The sequence below is a fragment of the Lagenorhynchus albirostris genome, chromosome 7 (genome assembly GCF_949774975.1).
Source record: "Lagenorhynchus albirostris chromosome 7, mLagAlb1.1, whole genome shotgun sequence".
Classification (NCBI taxonomy): Eukaryota; Metazoa; Chordata; class Mammalia; order Artiodactyla; family Delphinidae; genus Lagenorhynchus; species Lagenorhynchus albirostris.
The window spans coordinates 109385484-109405560 of record NC_083101.1 but is presented as its reverse complement, the minus strand read 5'-3'; the positions used below and the strand labels follow the sequence as shown (position 1 = coordinate 109405560).

General features: G+C 39.1%; 1 protein-coding gene across 1 annotated transcript in view; it reads left to right on the top strand.

Annotated features, from left to right (window-relative positions):
* Positions 1–20077, top strand: part of GALNTL6 (polypeptide N-acetylgalactosaminyltransferase like 6) — a 1149397-nt gene that overhangs the window by 1029291 nt on the left and 100029 nt on the right. The window contains exon 7 of the mRNA XM_060155818.1: positions 13552–13669. Coding sequence (XP_060011801.1) covers positions 13552–13669 — 118 coding nt within the window. The remainder of the gene's footprint in view (positions 1–13551; positions 13670–20077) is intronic.

Sequence of the window (20077 nt, the reverse complement as noted above, 5' to 3'; positions counted from 1 at the left end):
TGACCTGTAGACAGAAGGATACTAATATTTCACGGTAGATCTGTAATTTCTTGGTAGGATTGCTACTTTTATCTGACGCTCCTCTTATTTGATCAGACTCTAAATCATCGTGTTTGGACTGGTACGAAACTTGAACTAAAGTGTCAGGTTAGGATGCACTTTATGATGAACTTTTAACTTCCAGAAGTGGAAAGGTAAAGCAATTTTTATAGTTTTGCTCTTCATAAAAAACCAGGATATTAAATTCTAGGAATTCCTCCTAAAGATTTACTCACACACGTGGAAATGATGTACAACATTATTTACTGTAGAAGTTAAAATACTGAAAATAATCTAAATGTTCACCAAAATAAATATACATCTATATGCATAATGGGATAATGAGCAAATGTTAAAAAACAGAACAGGGAAGCTCTTTTCAATATGGCATGATCATTAAAATGTTTTAAGGAATTTAAAAAAACTAGGTAAAGGACACTATATGTGGCATATAATCATTTTCATAGAAGAGGAAGAAAAATAAGATATATTTGTATTTGCTTATATGAGCATGAAATATCTCTGGAAGGATGCCTAAGAAAAAGTCATGGCTGGTTGTGATGAGAAAAATAGTGGCAGGGGATAGAAGCAGGAGCAAGATATTTTATAAATATATGAATATATTATCTATTCAAAATAATTAAACATTTTAAAATGTTCTAAAATAAAGATTAGTGGGTGGATCTGCAGACTTCCACATCTGAACAAGATGGAGGAATATGGGCCAGATTTACCCTCCCACCTGAAAAAACAAATAAAATACATGAAACAGTGGTTTTCAAGACATTTGACAATGAAGGACATTGATCCCTGAGAGATGGGAAACACTAAGGTGAGGCCTAGAATCGCCCCAGCTTACTGACTTGAGAGAGTCTCCAGGTTGTGGTATAAGGAAGGGGAGCCCAGGTGGGACCAGCCTGAGTTGATGTGGAGCTGAGTCTGGGGAGAACAGGGCAGCTAGAATTTCAAGGGCAGAACACCACAGAAGAGAGCCATATGGGAGGGAGCCCCAAGATCTGCAGTGGGTACCCCCTGAGTACTCAGCAGAGGACTGATGAGAGCGTGTGTGCAAAGAAACTACCCAAGACTAGGAAAGGCACCACTAGAAAGAATTAGAAGTAACAGTGCCCAGAACACACCCAAGGCTGGGAAGAGTGTCTGTTCCCACCAGCCAGACTGAACGACCTGATGATTGGCAGGAGGTTGAGTAGAGCACACAGAAGGGTCTTGCCTTAAGGGTGTGAATAATTTGTAGATTATGCATTGCTCCAGACTGCCTAATAAATCTTAAGAGCAAAACCCAAAAGGGTCAAACTACCTCCAAGTAATGTAATTGCATCCTAGAACAAAGCTCAAAAATGTTCAGAATATCCAGCTCCCCAAAAGTTCTATATCTCAATGAAAAATATATTAGGCAGGCAAAGAAGCACCAATACATGGCCCATAATGAATGGGTAATTCAATGAACTGAAGTTGTGAACTAAGAATTAAGAGACAAGGACAATTAGATGGTCATTATAACAGTATTCTATAAATACAAAAAGTTAAGTAGACATGTGAGATATAAAAAGACCAAAACTAAAATCCGAAAGGTGGAAAAAAAATGTGTGAGATCAAAAATGCTTTGATGTTGATGGGATTATCAACAGACCAGACTTTATAAAATTAAAAAAAAAGATTAGTGAACTTGAAGATATAACAACAGAAACTATCCAAAATGAAACAAAAAAGAGAGTTTTTAAAAATGAAGAAAGTGTATAAATGGACACTCTGGAGGATATAAAAGAAAGGTAAGAACAGAAAGAATATTGGAAGAAATAATGGTCCAAAACTGTCCAAATTTCATGAAAACTATGCCTACAAATCCAAGACACTCAAGTCTTATTAAGCACAAGAAACTGTACCAAGAAAACCATATATCATGTGTCACATCATAATAGCTCAAATTCAATGACATAGAGATCTTAAAAGCAGCCAGAGGGAAAAAAGACTTATTGTATACAGAAAAACAGAGCTAAAGGTAACACATTTCTCATGAGAAACAATACCAGTGAGAAGACAGTGAGTAATATCTTTAGAGGATTAAAAGAAAAATGCTGTTAACTTGGTATTCTATAGCCAACAAGAATATCTTTCTTAAAATGTAGACATGCAAAGAATGAAAGACTTCATCACCAACACACTCCCACTACAAGAAATGTTGAAGAAAGTACTTTAGGCAGAAGGATAGAAATCTGAATCTACACAAAAGAATGAAGAAAACAGAAATGGTGTTCATAACAATATAATTTCATATATATATATATAATTTTATTATTTAAATTTTTTAAAAGATAATTGAGTGCTTAAACAAAAATAATTATGATATGATCTGAGATTCATAACATATGTAAAAGTAAAATGTATGGCCCACAAGGTACAAACATAGGGGAAATAGAAACAAAAGGATCAAAAGGTTTTATCAAAAGGTTCTTATAAAATATCACTTGAAGGTAAACTGATAAAAAAATAAAGATGTATGACAGAAACCACTACAGCAACCACTAAAAAGGGAAAACAAGGAGTTTTCATTAAGTCAAAAAAAGATACTAAATGAAATCATGAAAAATATTCAATTAATCAAAAAGATAGGAAAAGGAAACAATAGATGGGACAAATAGAAAGCAGATTATAGATTTGAACCTGATTACATGAATAATAGTATTAAAAGGAAGTGATCTCAACAACACGGGGTGGGAGGGGGAAGCTGGGGCAAAGTGAGAGTGGCATGGACATATATACACTACCAAATGTAAAATGGATGGCTAGTGGGAAGCAGCCACATAGCACAGGGAGATCAGCTCGGTGCTTTGTGACCACCTAGAGGGGTGGGATAGGGAGGGTGGGAGGGAGGCTCAAGAGGGAGGGGATATGGGGACATATGTATGCACATGGCTGATTCACTTTGTTGCACAACAGAAACTAACACAGTACTGTGAAGCAATTATACTCCAATACATCTATTAAAAAAGAAAAAGAACAGTGATCTCAACAACCCAATGAAAAGCAGAGATTTTTAACAGCAAGATGCAACTATAAGCAGCCCACAAGAAAACGACTTTAAATACAGACACAAATAGTTTAAAAAGTAAAGTAAAAAGATATAAAATGTATAAATAGTAGGGTTCAGATAGTACAAATCTAAAGAAAGCTGAAACGGCTATATTAATAGCCAAGCAAAATCAATGTCTGAGCAAAGACTATTACCAGAGATGATAAAAGTCATTTTGTAATGAGAATGAGGTCAATCCATCAAGAGCACATAACATTCGTAAACATTTATGCATTTATTAACAGAGCTACAAAATGCATGAAGCAAAAAACTGATAGAACAGCAAAAAGAAATAAACAAATCCAGAATTATAGTCATAGATTTCAATATCCCTCTCAGTAATTGATACAATGAGGAGACAGAAAATCAATAAGAATATAGAAGAATAGAACAACACTATCAACCAACTTGACCTAATCAATATATGGACCGCTCTACTCAATGGCAACAGAATACATTCTGATAGACCACATTCTGAGCCATTAAAAAATCCCAATTGGGGCTTCCCTGGTGGCGCAGTGGTTGAGAGTCCGCCTGCCGATGCAGGGGACACGGGTTCGTGCCCCGCATGCCACAGAGCGGCTGGGCCCATGAGCCATGGCCGCTGAGCCTGTGCGTCCGGAGCCTGTGCTCTGCAACGGGAGAGGCCACAACAGTGAGAGGTCCGTGTACCGCAAAAAAAAAAAAAAAAAAAATCCCAATAAATTTAAAAGAATTTAAGTCATACAAAGTGTATTCTCTGACCACAATGGAATTACATGAAAATCGATAACAGAAAGATCTCCAAAAATTCCCAAATAGCTGGAAATTAAATTACACATTTTTATATAACCCATAGGTCACAAAAAGAAAACAAAAGGGAAAACTGGGAGTATTTTGAACATAATGAAGATGAGAACACCACATATTTTTCACAGGATTCTGCTAAAGCAGTACTTGAGGGAGATTTATAGTACTAAATAGCTATATTAGGAAAAAAAGTCTCAAATCAATAATATCAGCTTCCACCCTAAGTAACCAGAAAAAGAAGAGAAAATGAAACACAAAGTAAGTAGAATAATTAAACTAATAAAGACCAAGGAGAAATCAGTGAAATATAAAACTGAAAAACAATAGAGAAAATCAATATAACCAAAAGCTAATTCCTTAAGCAGATCAATAATATTGATAAACCTCTAGCCAGACTGACTAGGAAAAAAGAGAGAAATAACATAAATACGCTCAACATCATTAATTGTTATGGAAATGCAAAATAAAACCACAATAAATACCGCTATGCCGCTGATATAGTGACTAAACTTCAAAAGACTGCCCATATCGAGTATTTGAGGACGGGTAGCAGTTGGAATTCAAACACTGCTGGCGGAAATATAAAGTTACAACCTTTCTGGCAAAGAGTTTTGCAGTTTCTTAAAAGTTTAAGCCCACACCTACCATATGATTTAGTCATTCCACTCCTAGGCATTTCCTCAAGAGAAATGAAAGCATATGTCCACACAGAGATTAGTACACAAAACTCATAGCAGCTTTATTTGTAATAACCTCAAACTGGAAACAAACCAAATGTTCATCAGTGGGTGAATGGATAATCAAACTGTTGTATAGTCATGCAAATGGAATACTACTCAGCAATAAAAAAGGAAGAAACTGTTAACACATGCTGCAACAAGGGTGAGTCTCGGAATAATGATGCTGAATGAAAGAAGCCAGACCCTCCCAAAGAAGAACACATACTGTATGATTCCATTTATAGAAAATTCTAGACAATGCAAACTAATCTGTAGTGACAGAGATCAGTGATGTCCAAGCGGAAGGGAATGAGGAGAGGGTCAGGAGGGAGAGATTACAATGAGGAAACTTTGTCGGGGTGATAGATGCGTTCCTTTCTCTTGAATGTGGTGATTGCTGCACAGGGATATTCATAAGTCAAAATCTATCAGATTGTCCACTTAAAATATCTGCATTTCATTGTATGTCAACTATACCTCAATTACGGTGTTCAAAAGATTAATGGACAAATATAAGTAAATACACGAACAAATAAAAAGTTTGTTTCTTACCAGCCATTCACACTAGTCAAAACAGGAAGCACTCTTTTATCTGGAGCTTGGCAAAAACATCAATGAAGGTCAAGAGGCCTGTTTGAATTTGTTTTATTATGCCTCAAATTAACTAAAAATATACTCCATGGTGAGTTTTTTATAAACTCATTAAGAAAACAAGATAGTAAGACCTCAGACCTCCCAAAAGGCAAGGAACCCCCCACGTACCTGGTTAGGGCAAAAGAAAAAACTAAACAGAGACAAAAGGATAGGGACAGGTCCTGCACCAGTGGGAGAGAGCTGTGAAGGAGGAAAAGTGTCCACACACTAGGAAGCCCCTTCGCGGGTGGAGACTTCGGGAGGCGGAGTGGGGGAGCTTGGGAGCCGCGGAGGAGAACACAGCAACAGGGGTGCGGAGGGCAAAGCGGACAGATTCCAGCGCAGAGGATCGGGCCGACCGGCACTCACCAGCCGAGAGGCTTGTCTGCTCGCCCGCCGGGGCGGGCGGGACTGGGAGCTGAGGCTCCGGCTTTTGTCGGAGCGCCGGGAGAGGACTGAGGTTGGCGGCGTGAACACAGCCTGCAGGGCGTTGGTGCGCCGCGGCTGGCCGGGAGAGAGTCCGGGGAGGGGTCTGGACCTGCCGAAGAGGCAAGAGACTTTTACGTCCCTCTTTGTTTCCTGGTGCACGAGGAGAGGGGATTGAGAACGCTGCTTGAGAGAGCTCCAGGGACGGGCGCGAGCCGCGGCTAAGAGTGCGGAGCCCAGAGACGGACATGGGACGCTAAGGCCGCTGCTGCCGCCGCCAGGAGGCCTGTGTGTGAGCACAGGTCACTAGCCACACGCCCTTCCGGGGAGCCTGTGCAGCCCGCCACTGCCAGGGTCCCGGGATCCAGGGACAACTTCCCCGGGAGAACGCACGGCGCGCCTCAGGCTGGTGCAACGTCACGCCGGCCTCTGCCGCCGCAGGCCCGCCCCGCACTCCGTGACCCTCCCTACCCCCCGGCCTGAGTGAGCCAGAGCCTCCGAATCAGCGGCTCCTTTAACCCCGTCCTGTCTGAGCAAAGAACAGACGCCCTCCGGCGACCTACACGCACAGGCGGGGCCAAATCCAAAGCTGAGCCCCTGGGAACTGTGAGAACAAAGAAGAGAAAGGGAAATCTCTCCCAGCAGCCTCAGAAGCAGCGGATTAAAGCTCCACAATCAACTTGATATACCCTGCATCTGTGGAATACCTGAATAGACAACGAATCATCCCAAATTAAGGAGCCCTGTGGATGCAAGGCTCTTGGTGCTGCAGCCAGGAGTCAGTGCTGTGCCTCTGAGGTGGGAGAGCCAACTTCAGGACACTGGTCCACAAGAGGCCTCCCAGCTGCACATAATATCAAACAGCAAAAATCTCCGAGAGATCTCCATCTCAATGCCAGCACCCAGCTTCACTCAACGACCAGCAAGCTACAGTGCTGGACATCCTATGCCAAACAACTAGCAAGACAGGAACACAACCCCACCCATTAGCAGAGAGGCTGCCCAAAATCATAATAAGTCTACAGACGCCCCAAAACACACCACCAGACGTGGACCTGCCCACCAGAAAGACAAGATCCAGCCTCATCCACCAGAACACAGGCACTAGTCCCCTCCACCAGGAAGCCTACACAACCCACTGAACCAACCTTAGCCACTGGGGACAGACACAAAAAATAACAGGAACTACGAACCTTCAGCCTGCAAAAAAGGAGACCCCAAACACAGTAAGATAAGCAAAATGAAAAGACAGAAAAACACACAGCAGATGAAGGAGCAAGATAAAAACCCACCAGACCTAACAAATGAAGAGGAAATAGGCAGTCTACCTGAAAGAGAATTCAGAATAATGATAGTAAGGTTGATCCGAAATCTTGGAGATAGAATGCACAATAGAATGGACAAATTGCAAGAATCAGTTAACAAGGACCTAGAAGAACTAAAGATGAAACAAGCAACGATGAACAACACAATAAATGAAATTAAAAGTACTCTAGATGGGATCAATAGCAGAATAACTGAGGCAGAAGAACGGATAAGTGACCTGGAAGATAAAATAGTGAAAATAACTACTGCAGAGCAGAATAAAGAAAAAAGAATGAAAAGAACTGAGGACAGTCTCAGAGACCTCTGGGACAACATTAAACGCACCAACATTCGAATTATAGGGGTTCCAGAAGAAGAAGAGAAAAAGAAAGGGACTGAGAAAATATTTGAAGAGATTATAGTTGAAAACTTCCCTAATATGGGAAAGGAAATAGTTAAGTCCAGGAAGCACAGAGAGTCCCATACAGGATAAATCCAAGGAGAAATACGCCAGACACATATTAATCAAACTGTCAAAAATTAAATACAAAGAAAACATATTAAAAGCAGCAAGGGAAAAACAACTAATAACACACAAGGGAATCCCCATAAGGTTAACAGCTGATCTTTCAGCAGAAACTCTGCAAGCCAGAAGGGAGTGGCAGGACATATTGAAAGTGTTGAAGGAGAAAAACCTGCAACCAAGATTACTCTACCCAGCAAGGATCTCATTCAGATTTGATAGAGAAATTAAAACCTTTACAGACAAGCAAAAGCTGAGAGAGTTCAGCACCACCAAACCAGCTCTACAACAACTGCTAAAGGAACTTCTCTAGGCAAGAAACATAAAAGAAGGAAAGGACCTACAATAACGAACCCAAAACAATTAAGAAAATGGGAATAGGAACACACATATCGATAATTACCTTAAATGTAAATGGACTAAATGCTCCCACCAAAAGACACAGATTGGCTGAATGGATACAAAAACAAGACCCATATATTTGCTGTCTACAAGAGACCCACTTCAGACCTAGAGACACATACAGACTGAAAGTAAGGGGATGGAAAAAGGTATTTCATGCAAATGGAAACCAAAAGAAAGCTGGAGTAGCAATTCTCATATCAGACAAAATAGACTTTAAAACAAAGACTATTAGAAGAGACAAAGAAGGACACTACATAATGATCAAGGGATCGATCCAAGACGAAGATATAACAATTGTAAATATTTATGCACCCAACATAGGTGCACCTCAATACATAAGGCAAATACTGACAACCATAAAAGGGGAAATCGACAGTAACACATTCATAGTAGGGGACTTTAACACCCCACTTTCACCAATGGACAGATCATCCAAAATGAAAATAAATAAGGAAACACAAGCTTTAAATGATACATTAAACAAGATGGAGTTAATTGATATTTATAGGACATTCCATCCAAAAACAACAGAATACACATTTTTCTCAAGTGCTCATGGAACATTCTCCAGGATAGATCATATCTTGGGTCACAAATCAAGCCTTGGTAAATTTAAGAAAATTGAAATTGTATCAAGTATCTTTTCTGACCACAACGCCATGAGACTAGATATCAATTACAGGAAAAGATCTGTAAAAAATACAAACACATGGAGGCTAAACAATACACTACTTAATAATGAAGTGATCACTGAAGAAATCAAAGAGGAAATCAAAAAATACCTAGAAACAAATGACAATGGAGACACAACGACCCAAAACCTGTGGGATGCAGCAAAAGCAGTTCTAAGGGGGAAGTTTATAGCAATACAAGCCCACCTTAAGAAGCAGGAAACATCTCGAATAAACAACCTAACCTTGCACCTCAAGCAATTAGAGAAAGAAGAACAAAAAAACCCCAAAGCTAGCAGAAGGAAAGAAATCATAAAACTCAGATCAGAAATAAATGAAAAAGAAATGAAGAAAACAATAGCAAAGATCAATAAAACTAAAAGCTGGTTCTTTGAGAAGATAAACAAAATAGATAAACCACTAGCCAGACTCATCAAGAAAAAAAGGGAGAAGACTCAAATCAATAGAATTAGAAATGAAAAAGGAGAGGTAACAACTGACACTGCAGAAATAAAAGAGATCATGAGAGATTACTACAAGCAACTCTATGCCAATAAAATGGACAATCTGGAAGAAATGGACAAAATCTAAGAAATGCACAACCTGCCAAGACTGAATCAGGAAGAAATAGAAAATATGAACAGACCAATCACAAGCACTGAAATTGAAACTGTGATTAAAAATCTTCCAACAAAGAAAAGCCCAGGACCAGATGGCTTCACAGGCGAATTCTATCAAACATTTAGAGAAGAGCTAACACCTATCCTTCTCAAACTCTTCCAAAATATAGCAGAGGGAGGAACACTCCCAAACTCCTTCTACGAGGCCACCATCACCTTGATACCAAAACCAGACAAGGATGTCACAAAGAAAGAAAACTACAGGCCAATATCACTGATGAACATAGATGCAAAAATCCTCAACAAAATACTAGCAAACAGAATCCAACAGCACATTAAAAGGATCATACACCATGATCAAGTGGGGTTTATTCCAGGAATGCAAGGATTCTTCAATATACGCAAATCTATCAATGTGATAAACCATATTAGCAAACTGAAGGAGAAAAACCATATGATCATCTCAATAGATGCAGAGAAAGCTTTTGACAAAATTCAACACCCATTTATGATAAAAACCCTGCAGAAAGTAGGCATAGAGGGAACTTTCCTCAACATAATAAAGGCCATATATGACAAGCCCACAGCAAACATCATCCTCAATGGTGAAAAACTGAAAGCATTTCCACTAAGATCAGGAACAAGACAAGGTTGCCCACTCTCATCACTCTTATTCAACATAGTTTTGGAAGTTTTAGCCACAGCAATCAGAGAAGAAAAGGAAATAAAAGGAATCCAAATCGGAAAAGAAGAAGTAAAGCTGTCACTGTTTGCAGATGACATGATCCTATACATAGAGAACCCTAAAGATGCTACCAGAAAACTACTAGAGCTAATCAATGAATTTGGTAAAGTGGCAGGATACAAAATTAATGCACAGAAATCTCTGGCATTCCTATATACTAATGATGAAAAATCTGAAAGTGAAATCAAGAAAACACTCCCATTTACCATTGCAACAAAAAGAATAAAATATCTAGGAATAAACCTACCTAAGGAGACTAAAGATCTGTATGCAGAAAATTATAAGACACTGATGAAAGAAATTAAAGATGATACAAATAGATGGAGAGACATACCATGTTCTTGGATTGGAAGAATCAACATTGTGAAAATGACTCTACTACCCAAAGCAATCTATAGATTCAATGCAATCCCTATCAAACTACCACTGGCATTTTTCACAGAACTAGAACAAAAAATTTTGCAATTTGTATGGAAACACAAAAGACCCCGAATAGCCAAAGCAATCTTGAGAACGAAAGAAGGAACTGGAGGAATCAGGCTCCCTGACTTCAGACTATACTACAAAGCTACAGTTATCAAGACGGTATGGTACTGGCACAAAAACAGAAAGATAGATCAATGGAACAGGATAGAAAGCCCAGAGATAAACCCACACACATATGGTCACCTTATCTTTGACAAAGGAGGCAGAAATGTACAGTGGAGAAAGGACAGCCTATTCAATAAGTGGTGCTGGGAAAACTGGACAGCTACATGTAAAAGTATGAGATTAGATCACTCCCTAACACCATACACAAAAATAAGCTCAAAATGGATTAAAGACCTAAATGTAAGGCCAGAAACTATCAAACTCTTAGAGGAAAACATAGGCAGAACACTCTATGACATAAATCACAGCAAGGTCCTTTTTGACCCACCTCCTAGAGAAATGGAAATAAAAACAAAAGTAAACAAATGGGACCCAATGAAACTTAAAAGCTTTTGCGCAGCAAAGGAAACCATAAAGAAGACCAAAAGACGACCCTCAGAATGGGAGAAAATATTTGCAAATGAAGCAACAGACAAAGGATTAATCTCCAAAATTTATAAGCAGCTCATGCAGCTTAATAACAAAAAAACAAACAACCCAATCCAAAAATGGGCAGAAGACCTAAATAGACATTTCTCCAAAGAAGATATACAGACTGCCAACAAACACATGAAAGAATGCTCAACATCACCCATCATTAGAGAAATGCAAATCAAAACTACAATGAGATATCATCTCACACCAGTCAGAATGGCCATCATCAAAAAATCTAGAAACAATAAATGCTGGAGAGGGTGTGGAGAAAAGGGAACCCCTCTTACACTGTTGGTGGGAATGTAAATTGATACAGCCACTGTGGAGAACAGTATGGAGGTTCCTTAAAAAGCTACAAATAGAACTACCATATGACCCAGCAATCCCACTACTGGGCATATACCCTGAGAAAACCATAATTCAAAAAGAGTCATGTACCAAAATGTTCATTGCAGCTCTATTTACAATAGCCCAGAGATGGAAACAACCTAAGTGTCCATCATCGGATGAATGGATAAAGAAGATGTGGCACATATATACAATGGAATATTACTCAGCCATAAAAAGAGACGAAATTGAGCTATTTGTAATGAGGTGGATAGACCTAGAGTCTGTCATACAGAGTGAAGTAAGTCAGAAAGAGAGAGACAAATACCGTATGCTAACACATATATATGGAATTAAAAAAAAATGACATGAAAAACCTAGGGGTGAAACAGGAATAAAGACACAGACTTACTAGAGAATGGACTTGAGGCTATGGGGAGGGGGAAGGGTAAACGGTGACAAAGCGATAAAGAGGCATGGACATATATACACTACCAAACGTAAGGTAGATAGCTAGTGGGAAGCAGCCGCATAGCACAGGGAGATCAGCTCGGTGCTTTGTGACCGCCTGGAGGGGTGGGATGGGGAGGGTGGGAGGGAGGGAGACGCAAGCGGGAAGAGATATGGGAATATATGTATATATATAACTGATTCATTTTGTTGTGAAGCTGAAACTAACATACCATTGTAAAGCAATTGTACTCCAATGAAAATGTTAAAAAAAAAAAACAAGATATTGTGTTCCCAACAAATTATTTACAATTAAAAAAATCCATCTAGAACTTTCTCTTGCCGGATATTTATACTAGTTCTATATCTACGATAATTCTAGTTGGGAGATTCATTCTGCACAGTGGAAGTTGGGTTGCACTCTGGTCTCATGCTTTACACAATCAAATGAGAATATATTGGTAGGACTTAAGATCTTTCTATTTGTGGTTCAGATCGAATAGGATTGCCTATTTCTGATTGCTTATGCCCAAGCCCTGTGGAATCAAAAAAACTCTCACAAAAACTCTCTTGACCGAGTGTGTTTTTACAGATTTGCTTGGTCTGCATCAGGTGTTCTCTAATTGTTTTATGTCCATATTTCTGTAGTTGTCTCTCTTCACCTCCTAAACATTGAAACAGAAACGGTGTTGCAGTAAAGAATTCAAAGGCTTTGAAATCAGGGGACCTGGTCCAGCCGCAGCACCACCGCATCCTGGTGCCACCCTTGGGCGCTGGGCCCTACCTTTTTCTGCCTGTTTCTCCCAATAGCACACAGGGAGGATATAGCCAGGGCTGCTGTGAGGATTAATCAAGGCAACTGGACAAGGCTGTCAGCCGAGAGCCCAACACATAGTGAACATTCAAAATCACAAGAGTGGACTTCCCTGGTGGTCCAATGGTTAAGACTCTGCCCTTCCACTGCAGGGGGAACAGGTTCGGAGAAGTAAGATCCCTGCATGCCGTGCGGCCAAAGTAATAATAATAATAACACAAAAGCTGCCTTTGAACTGCAAAAAAAATTTAAGGCAGGGTCCAATGATTATAAATTATAGCATTACATAGCAACATGACTGCAATATATCCTAGCGACAGCAGAAAGTCAAAAAATCAGTATTTGATCAAAAAGAATATTTACTAGAAGGTAGACTTTAAAAAGTACATAATTAAAGCGAAAAGACCTAGTTTAAATTCCAACTTTGGCACGTTAATAGCTGGTTGGTTATTTTATTCTGACAATCTCGTAGTCTGTAAAATGGACACGACCTGGAAAGAGTAGGTGTTTGCTGAATACATACTGAGAGATTAAATCAAAGATATGGTCTACAACCATGTTTTCTATACTTTCATCTGTCTGATAGCATAAGATCTCTTTGAGGAAAAGCCATAGAACTGATGGATTTTCCCAATATATCAGACACTGGTCGTCATGTACTTCTCTCTGATGACAAACATGGAGCCATTGTGTGGCTCCACGGGGCACTAGTGGCTTTAGAGCCTGAACTGTGAAGTTCAAAGCTCAAGGGGGTTCCAGGAGCGATCAGAGACCTAGTGTGAACTCATGTCCACTCACAGAAAACCCGAACTGAAAAGCCCCCTGCAGTGAACACTGAGACTTAAAGTTTGCTTTTTTTTTCCCCCAAGCAAAATGCCATGTTCCCTGATGTTCATAGCTGTTTAAAGATTATTTTATTCCTTTCACAGGTCTCCCGTTATGGCTGGAGGTCTCTTTGCTGTGGATCGCAAATGGTTTTGGGAGTTGGGGGGCTATGACCCAGGTTTGGAAATCTGGGGAGGAGAGCAATATGAAATCTCTTTCAAGGTAAGCCGTCAGCACCCTTCTCACACTAGGTTGGCATCATTTTGACCATTCTAATAGAATGGCATCATTTCGTTTTGTGACCTCCTATGTTGCAAATTAACAATGAAAATAGACATGTCATTTTCCCACCTCAGCTTTTGGATGAGAGAAGCTACTTCCTTCTGATGTTTCTGTGAGACGTAGTCATGCCATAAAAGAAACACAGATGAGAAAGAATTCAAAATCCCACTTGCAGGGGGGAACTGTGGTATGCCAGCACTTCTGCCGCCCCGCTGGTACTGCATTCCTTCTCAGGCACCTAGAACATACAGACAGAGGCGTGAAGGTGAAAGAAATGGAATTACTGGAGCGTTTGCCCGTTGTGTTTGTTCTCGAAATAATACCCCACCTTTTGCTTGTAAGCACTATTCCACAATCTCAATAACAGAAGAGTACTTTTAAATTCTGTAATAATCTAAATGGGAAAAGAATTTTAAAAAGAATAGATACATGTATATGTATAACTGAATCACTTTACTGTACACCTGAAACTAACACAACATTGTTAATCAACTATGCTCCAGTATAAAACAAAACTTAAATAAATACAATATGAATGACAAATTAAAGGTATTCTTTATATAATTCCAAAAGAAGTGAGTTTTTTATTTTTATCTGAAGTTGCCCAGGTTTCCACTTGTTTTGACCATAAGTACTCACAAAAATTATACTTTATTACATATATATACATTCATATATTATATATATACATATAGGATATATGCAAGTATATGATAGAATATCAAATTTCAAGGTTTGTAAATGAAAAAAATTTACCACAGCACGTGAAGACCAGATAACCAAAGCAAAATAAACTGTGCAAAAGGATTTTTTTTCCTTTATCATTGTCATTATTCATATCGAAGTTATAGTGATTCTTGCAAGATTTATCATACAGAAATCTCACTAAATAAATCAGCTTTCCTAAATTACCTCTATTATAAAATCAAATCAATTCTTGGTAAGAAAATAAAGTGCATCCTGAATATAGTAAAAGTCAAACTTAATAATCCAGCTAAACTTTTTGAATTTATGCATAAAAGAAATTGACAAAACTGGTTTTTATTTAACTGTAACAACTACATTCTATGTGTTAGCAGAAACAGTATGTTGTCCCCAAAGTGTCATAAAATAAATATTCCAAAGAGAAACTCAGGAGACACGATTGCAGGCTTCAGGACATCTAGAATTTTCCATCTCACTGCTGGCAATAAGCCTTGAAATACTATTTATTAAATTAGTGCTTGTCTTTTTTACCATCACTGAAACACACCTAATTTCACATCTACGTTACTTTTTTCTTAAACTTTGTATACATACATTTACTCCATTTATTTAATGGTATGTGATGTACAGATGCTAGGCCAAGGGCTTTATATAATTTAAAATCACAACTCAGAGAAGTGGGTATTATTCCATTTTATAGATGAAGAAACTGAGACTTAAAGTTTTAAAAAATTTAGATTAAATTTTTTAAGTTTTAAAGATTAAATAAACTACCCAGTGTCGCTTAGGGATTAAAATGCTCCACCTCTACTTAACTGCAGAGAATACAGAAACTTAAAATTGTCTGTTCACTCAAGGCATACCTACCAACACCATTCCAGAGTTCACGGTTAACCTTTTGATCTCTACCTAATGGTTCCTCTCACTGAACAGAGGTGAGTATCCTCATTATACCCTAAGAGCATAGCAGCAAACTTTGTACTGACCCTGGCAAAATACTACTGATTATCAGATATGGGCCAAAGTTGGGTGCAAGTTTACAGTAATACCTTCCACTGGAAAAACAGAATATTGCATTTGAGTCCAGCAATAAAGGAAAATAGGCATTGCTCTATTTGCAATATCATCAGAAGTTAAAGAATGCTTTTTACTTCTCATGGTTCAAGATTTTTTTTGTTAGATTCTCTTCATTCACGAATTCCTTAACTTTAAAATGCTATTAAGAATATCTGCATTCTACAAATAATAAATGCTGGAGAGGGTGTGGAGAAAAGGGAACCCTCTTACACTGTTGGTGGGAATGTAAATTGATGCAGCCACTATGGAGAACAGTATGGAGGTTCCTTAAAAAACTAAAAATAGAACTACCATATGATCCAGCAATCCCCCTCCTGGGCATATATCCAAACAAAACTATAATTTGAAAAGATACATGGACACCTATATTCATAGCAGCACTATTTACAATAGCGAAGACATGGAGATAACCTAAATGTCTATCAGTAGATGAATGGATAAAGAAGATGTGTACATATATATAATGGAATATTACTCAGCCATAAAAAAGAATGAAATGATGTTATTTGCAGCAACATGGATGAACGCAGAGATCATCATACTAAGTGAAGTCAGTCAGAAAAAGAAAGGCAAACACCATAGGATATCACTTATATGTGGAATCTGAAATATGACACAAATGAACTTATTTATGAAACAGAAATAGACTCACAGACATAGAAAACAAACTACCAAATGGGTAAGGGAGGGGGTAAATTCGAAATTGGGATTAACATACACACACTACTATATATAAGATAGATAAACAACAAGGACCTACTGTATAGCACAGGGAACTATATTCAATTTCTTATAATAACCTATATTAGAAAAGAATCTGAAAATACATATATATATAACTGAATCACCTAAAACACCGTAAATCAACTATACTTCAATTTTTCTTAAAAATTGTTTAATAAGAAAAAATAGAAAAAGAAAATCCGTAGTAAGCAGGAGATACCTGGCTTAGAATAATAAACTGGGTGTGGATAAAAGTACTGTGGGAAGGCTGGAGCGTTTGCAGAATGGACATTTGCATTCTAAATCACAAAGGTATTTTCTAAGACAAATATAAACTTGAACCTCTCATTTCTCTGTCACTTGTATCTATTGCTTCTCTTCGGGGTGACCTGAGATTTTATTACCCCATTTTCTCTTTCTCAGTTATCTGTCATTCTGAAGGATATAATTGGAATGCAGCCCTGTCGTCTTTGTCTAGAAACCATGGCAACAGAGCTAGAGGTTCAGGACTAAATTGCCCCAGGTTGTTTGATTGAAATGACAGATCCTTTGGCAACAGCTATATCTTACAGGGTCCCATTTCAGACACATCTCTCCGTTCTTCCCGCTATTGTGTGCTGACCTTGGGGTTCCTGTCCCTCCCTATTAGGATTTGTAACATGAGGGGGACACCCTCAAGCAGGATTAGGTAGAATTTGCATGGAAGATGAAGAATTTTCTCCATACGAGAGAAATTGAAAGAACTGTCCACAAATAGCTGTGTTCAGTGGTATTAAAAAGTCAAAGAAAGATGGAATATCTGCATTTTGGGACACAGTCCATAAATTGTGATTAATTTTACACTGTAAAGCACGGTCAGATATACACTGGTCAGCCCTTCATGTTTGAGAGTATGTACGGATAACTGAGAAGTTACTAGTCTATTTCACACCATAATATAGAAATTGTTTCAAGTCTGAAACTTAGAAGCTCTAATTCAAAAGATTTCTGTCTGTGGTTGTTATCAGGCATCTTTGCTTGCTGTTTGCATTTCAACCAAAGAATCATTTCACTGATGTTTATGACAAGATTCCATGGCTGAATGAAAATATTTCCAGAAAACTCTGCTTTATATCAAGGGCTGAGTTTTTGGTCAGACGGGATTTGGCTAAGAGGGCTCCTCAATTCCCTGTCTCTGTAAATATCTTTCCTTCCTTTTTCTAACATCTGACTAGGTGAGTGGATTTCATGCCATCACATAGAAACCAACACAGCGTAATTTTCAGGAGTCCATCAAGGAAAAGGGCTCTCTAGAGAAATGATCTCTCTGCACCAAGCCCAGTCTTCAATCTCTTTTAATATGAATCTGAATTCTCACGTGGCCCAGAATTATCCAGCTGCCTCTCAAACGTTGCTAGGTTAGCCAGCTGCCGGGAAGGAGAAAGCACCATTCACTCAGTCACTCAACAAGTTTTACTGAGCATCTAATTTACACCAGGCAGTGTTCCAGGTACTCAATTTGGAGCTGCATCTGGAAACAAAGAGGAAACCAAGGCAGACTACAGAGTGTCACATGAGAGAGACAACCCTCCTTTAAACGGTGTGTGCCACTTAAGTTACTGAAACAGTGTTAACACCGTTATGGGTCTCTGATTGTCCAGAGTGTGTTTTGTGTGTGTGTGTGTGTTGTTTTTTTGTTTTTGTTTTGCGATGCGCAGGCCTCTCACTGTTGTGGCCTCTCCCATTGCGGAGCACAGGCTCAGCGGCCATGGCTCACGGGCCCAGCCGCTCCGCAGCATGTGGGATCTTCCCGGACCGGGGCACGAACCCGTGACCCCGGCATCGGCAGGCGGACTCTCAACCACTGCGCCACCAGGGAAGCCCCAGAGTGCATTTTTATACCCATTCCCCAAAGATCAAAGTCCAAATGTTAGCGTTTTCAGAAGAAAACTCTTCCCAGAAAATAAAAATGAGCAATAAACACGAATTAGTCACCCACATGAATTAGAATGAAGCCCAGGGACTCTATTCCACAAAAATTCTCTGGCATGAGACATAAAACTTAAATCTACATAGAAGAGCATTAAATTTGGTTTGTCCTTTTCCACGCCCAGGAGCGTAACAACACGGTCCCACCTTGGTCCAATATTTCTTGGGCCATCTTTTGTCTGGGGAGAGCTTGTGACCTCCAGCCTCAGCTGTGCAGAAACCTTCAGCGCTCCAGGTGACATGAATCTGAGCACCATATGTCCTAGAGCGAGTCTAATAAGTCTGGAAGCCCCACAGCCTATCTGAAATCACTCGTAATGGACTGAAACACCCTACGCAACCACCTTTGTTATGTGCTCTCGTCCTTCCCATGTGTTACGCTTAAGGTTCAGACATGTAAGGAAATTTTAACTTACCTCTCACAATCTTTCAGCCCTTACCAGTCACTAACCCATTCAACCGGCATTTATTTATCGATTACAATGTGCCAACTCTGGGCTAAGTTCTTGAGGTTCCAAGATAAATGTGAGAAAGATTCTCTCCAGTAGCCGCCTGGAGAAGGAATTCATCCCAATTTCTCACTATTGTTTGGAACATACTTTATTTCCATATTCACAGTAATAGTTTAGGAACATATTCAGGAAGCTCTTCACCAGTCTCCCTCCCTCTCCTCTTTCAACTGATCTCCATTTTTTTATTCACTTATTCCCTGATCGCTTTATTTTCCCCTCCTAAAAGTTCACAGTGACTCCTAAGGACCCCACAAATCACAAATCAGATTAGCATATGAATCATAAACCAGGGAACTTTCTCTCAACCATCTGCCTCAGCTAACCATCTCCAGCTACAGTGCCAAACCAACTTAAGTAGTGTTTTCCTTTCCTTCCCAGAAAAGAGGGAAACACAAACATCCATCACTGTCCCTATTTATTGCAGAGATTTTAACCAAACAGACTTTGATGAAATTTTTCCTGAAGATTTTAGTCATCCCCTCTAAAATATTAATCAGGAACCTTCACCATGAGTCCGTGTACTGTGCAAGCTAGACTCCGCAGAAAAATGCAAAGGAAGCCCAACAGAAGCCTTCTTCGGATCAAGTACAATTGAGATGAATATTTCACCCATTAAACATAAACATCAATTAAAGCAGAAAAGCACAAAAAAACCTACGTTAAGAATCTCCTCTTAAGTATAACATACAAATGGACATTTATTCACCAATCTTCTAGTGCAAGAGAGGCCAAAGCTGCCCCTTCTGCATTTGGGTCCTCGGATTGGGATAAACTAGAGATGCATGGACCACATCCACATTGTATCCATCATGAGTCCCAGCTTGGGCTCCTTTAAATTGGAATGAGAACCTAAAGACACTTGGAGGCTATGTTCATGCAGTCATAGAATCCTTCCGGTTTTTTATGGGTTTACCCAATCCTTTAGTGTTACTTTGCTCACATCTAATTTGACAGCAATTTGTAAACAACTCCATCTTTCAAACCCCTCAACTTAGTTTTGACACGAACAACAATTCTTTTCATAACAGTATTTCACCAATTCAAGTGATATTTCATTAAATTATATAATTACAATTTTTAAAAACTAGCACAATCCCCTTTGGGAAGAAATGCCTTTGAGATACACACGTAACTTAACAATTGTGAGCCAGAAGTTCCAGGTGTATTCGATGTAGCCTGTATCCGGCATAGGTCCACCATAATATGAACGCCATTCAATACGTTTACAAAGAGACTAGAGAGGGATGTTTCACACGGTAAATTGAACAGAGATTCAGACCTTGCTGTCGAAAACTCTCAGTCTCCTAAGTGACAGGAAAAGCTCACGTAGCACAGGCAGCTGCATTGCTGACTTTGCACAGAG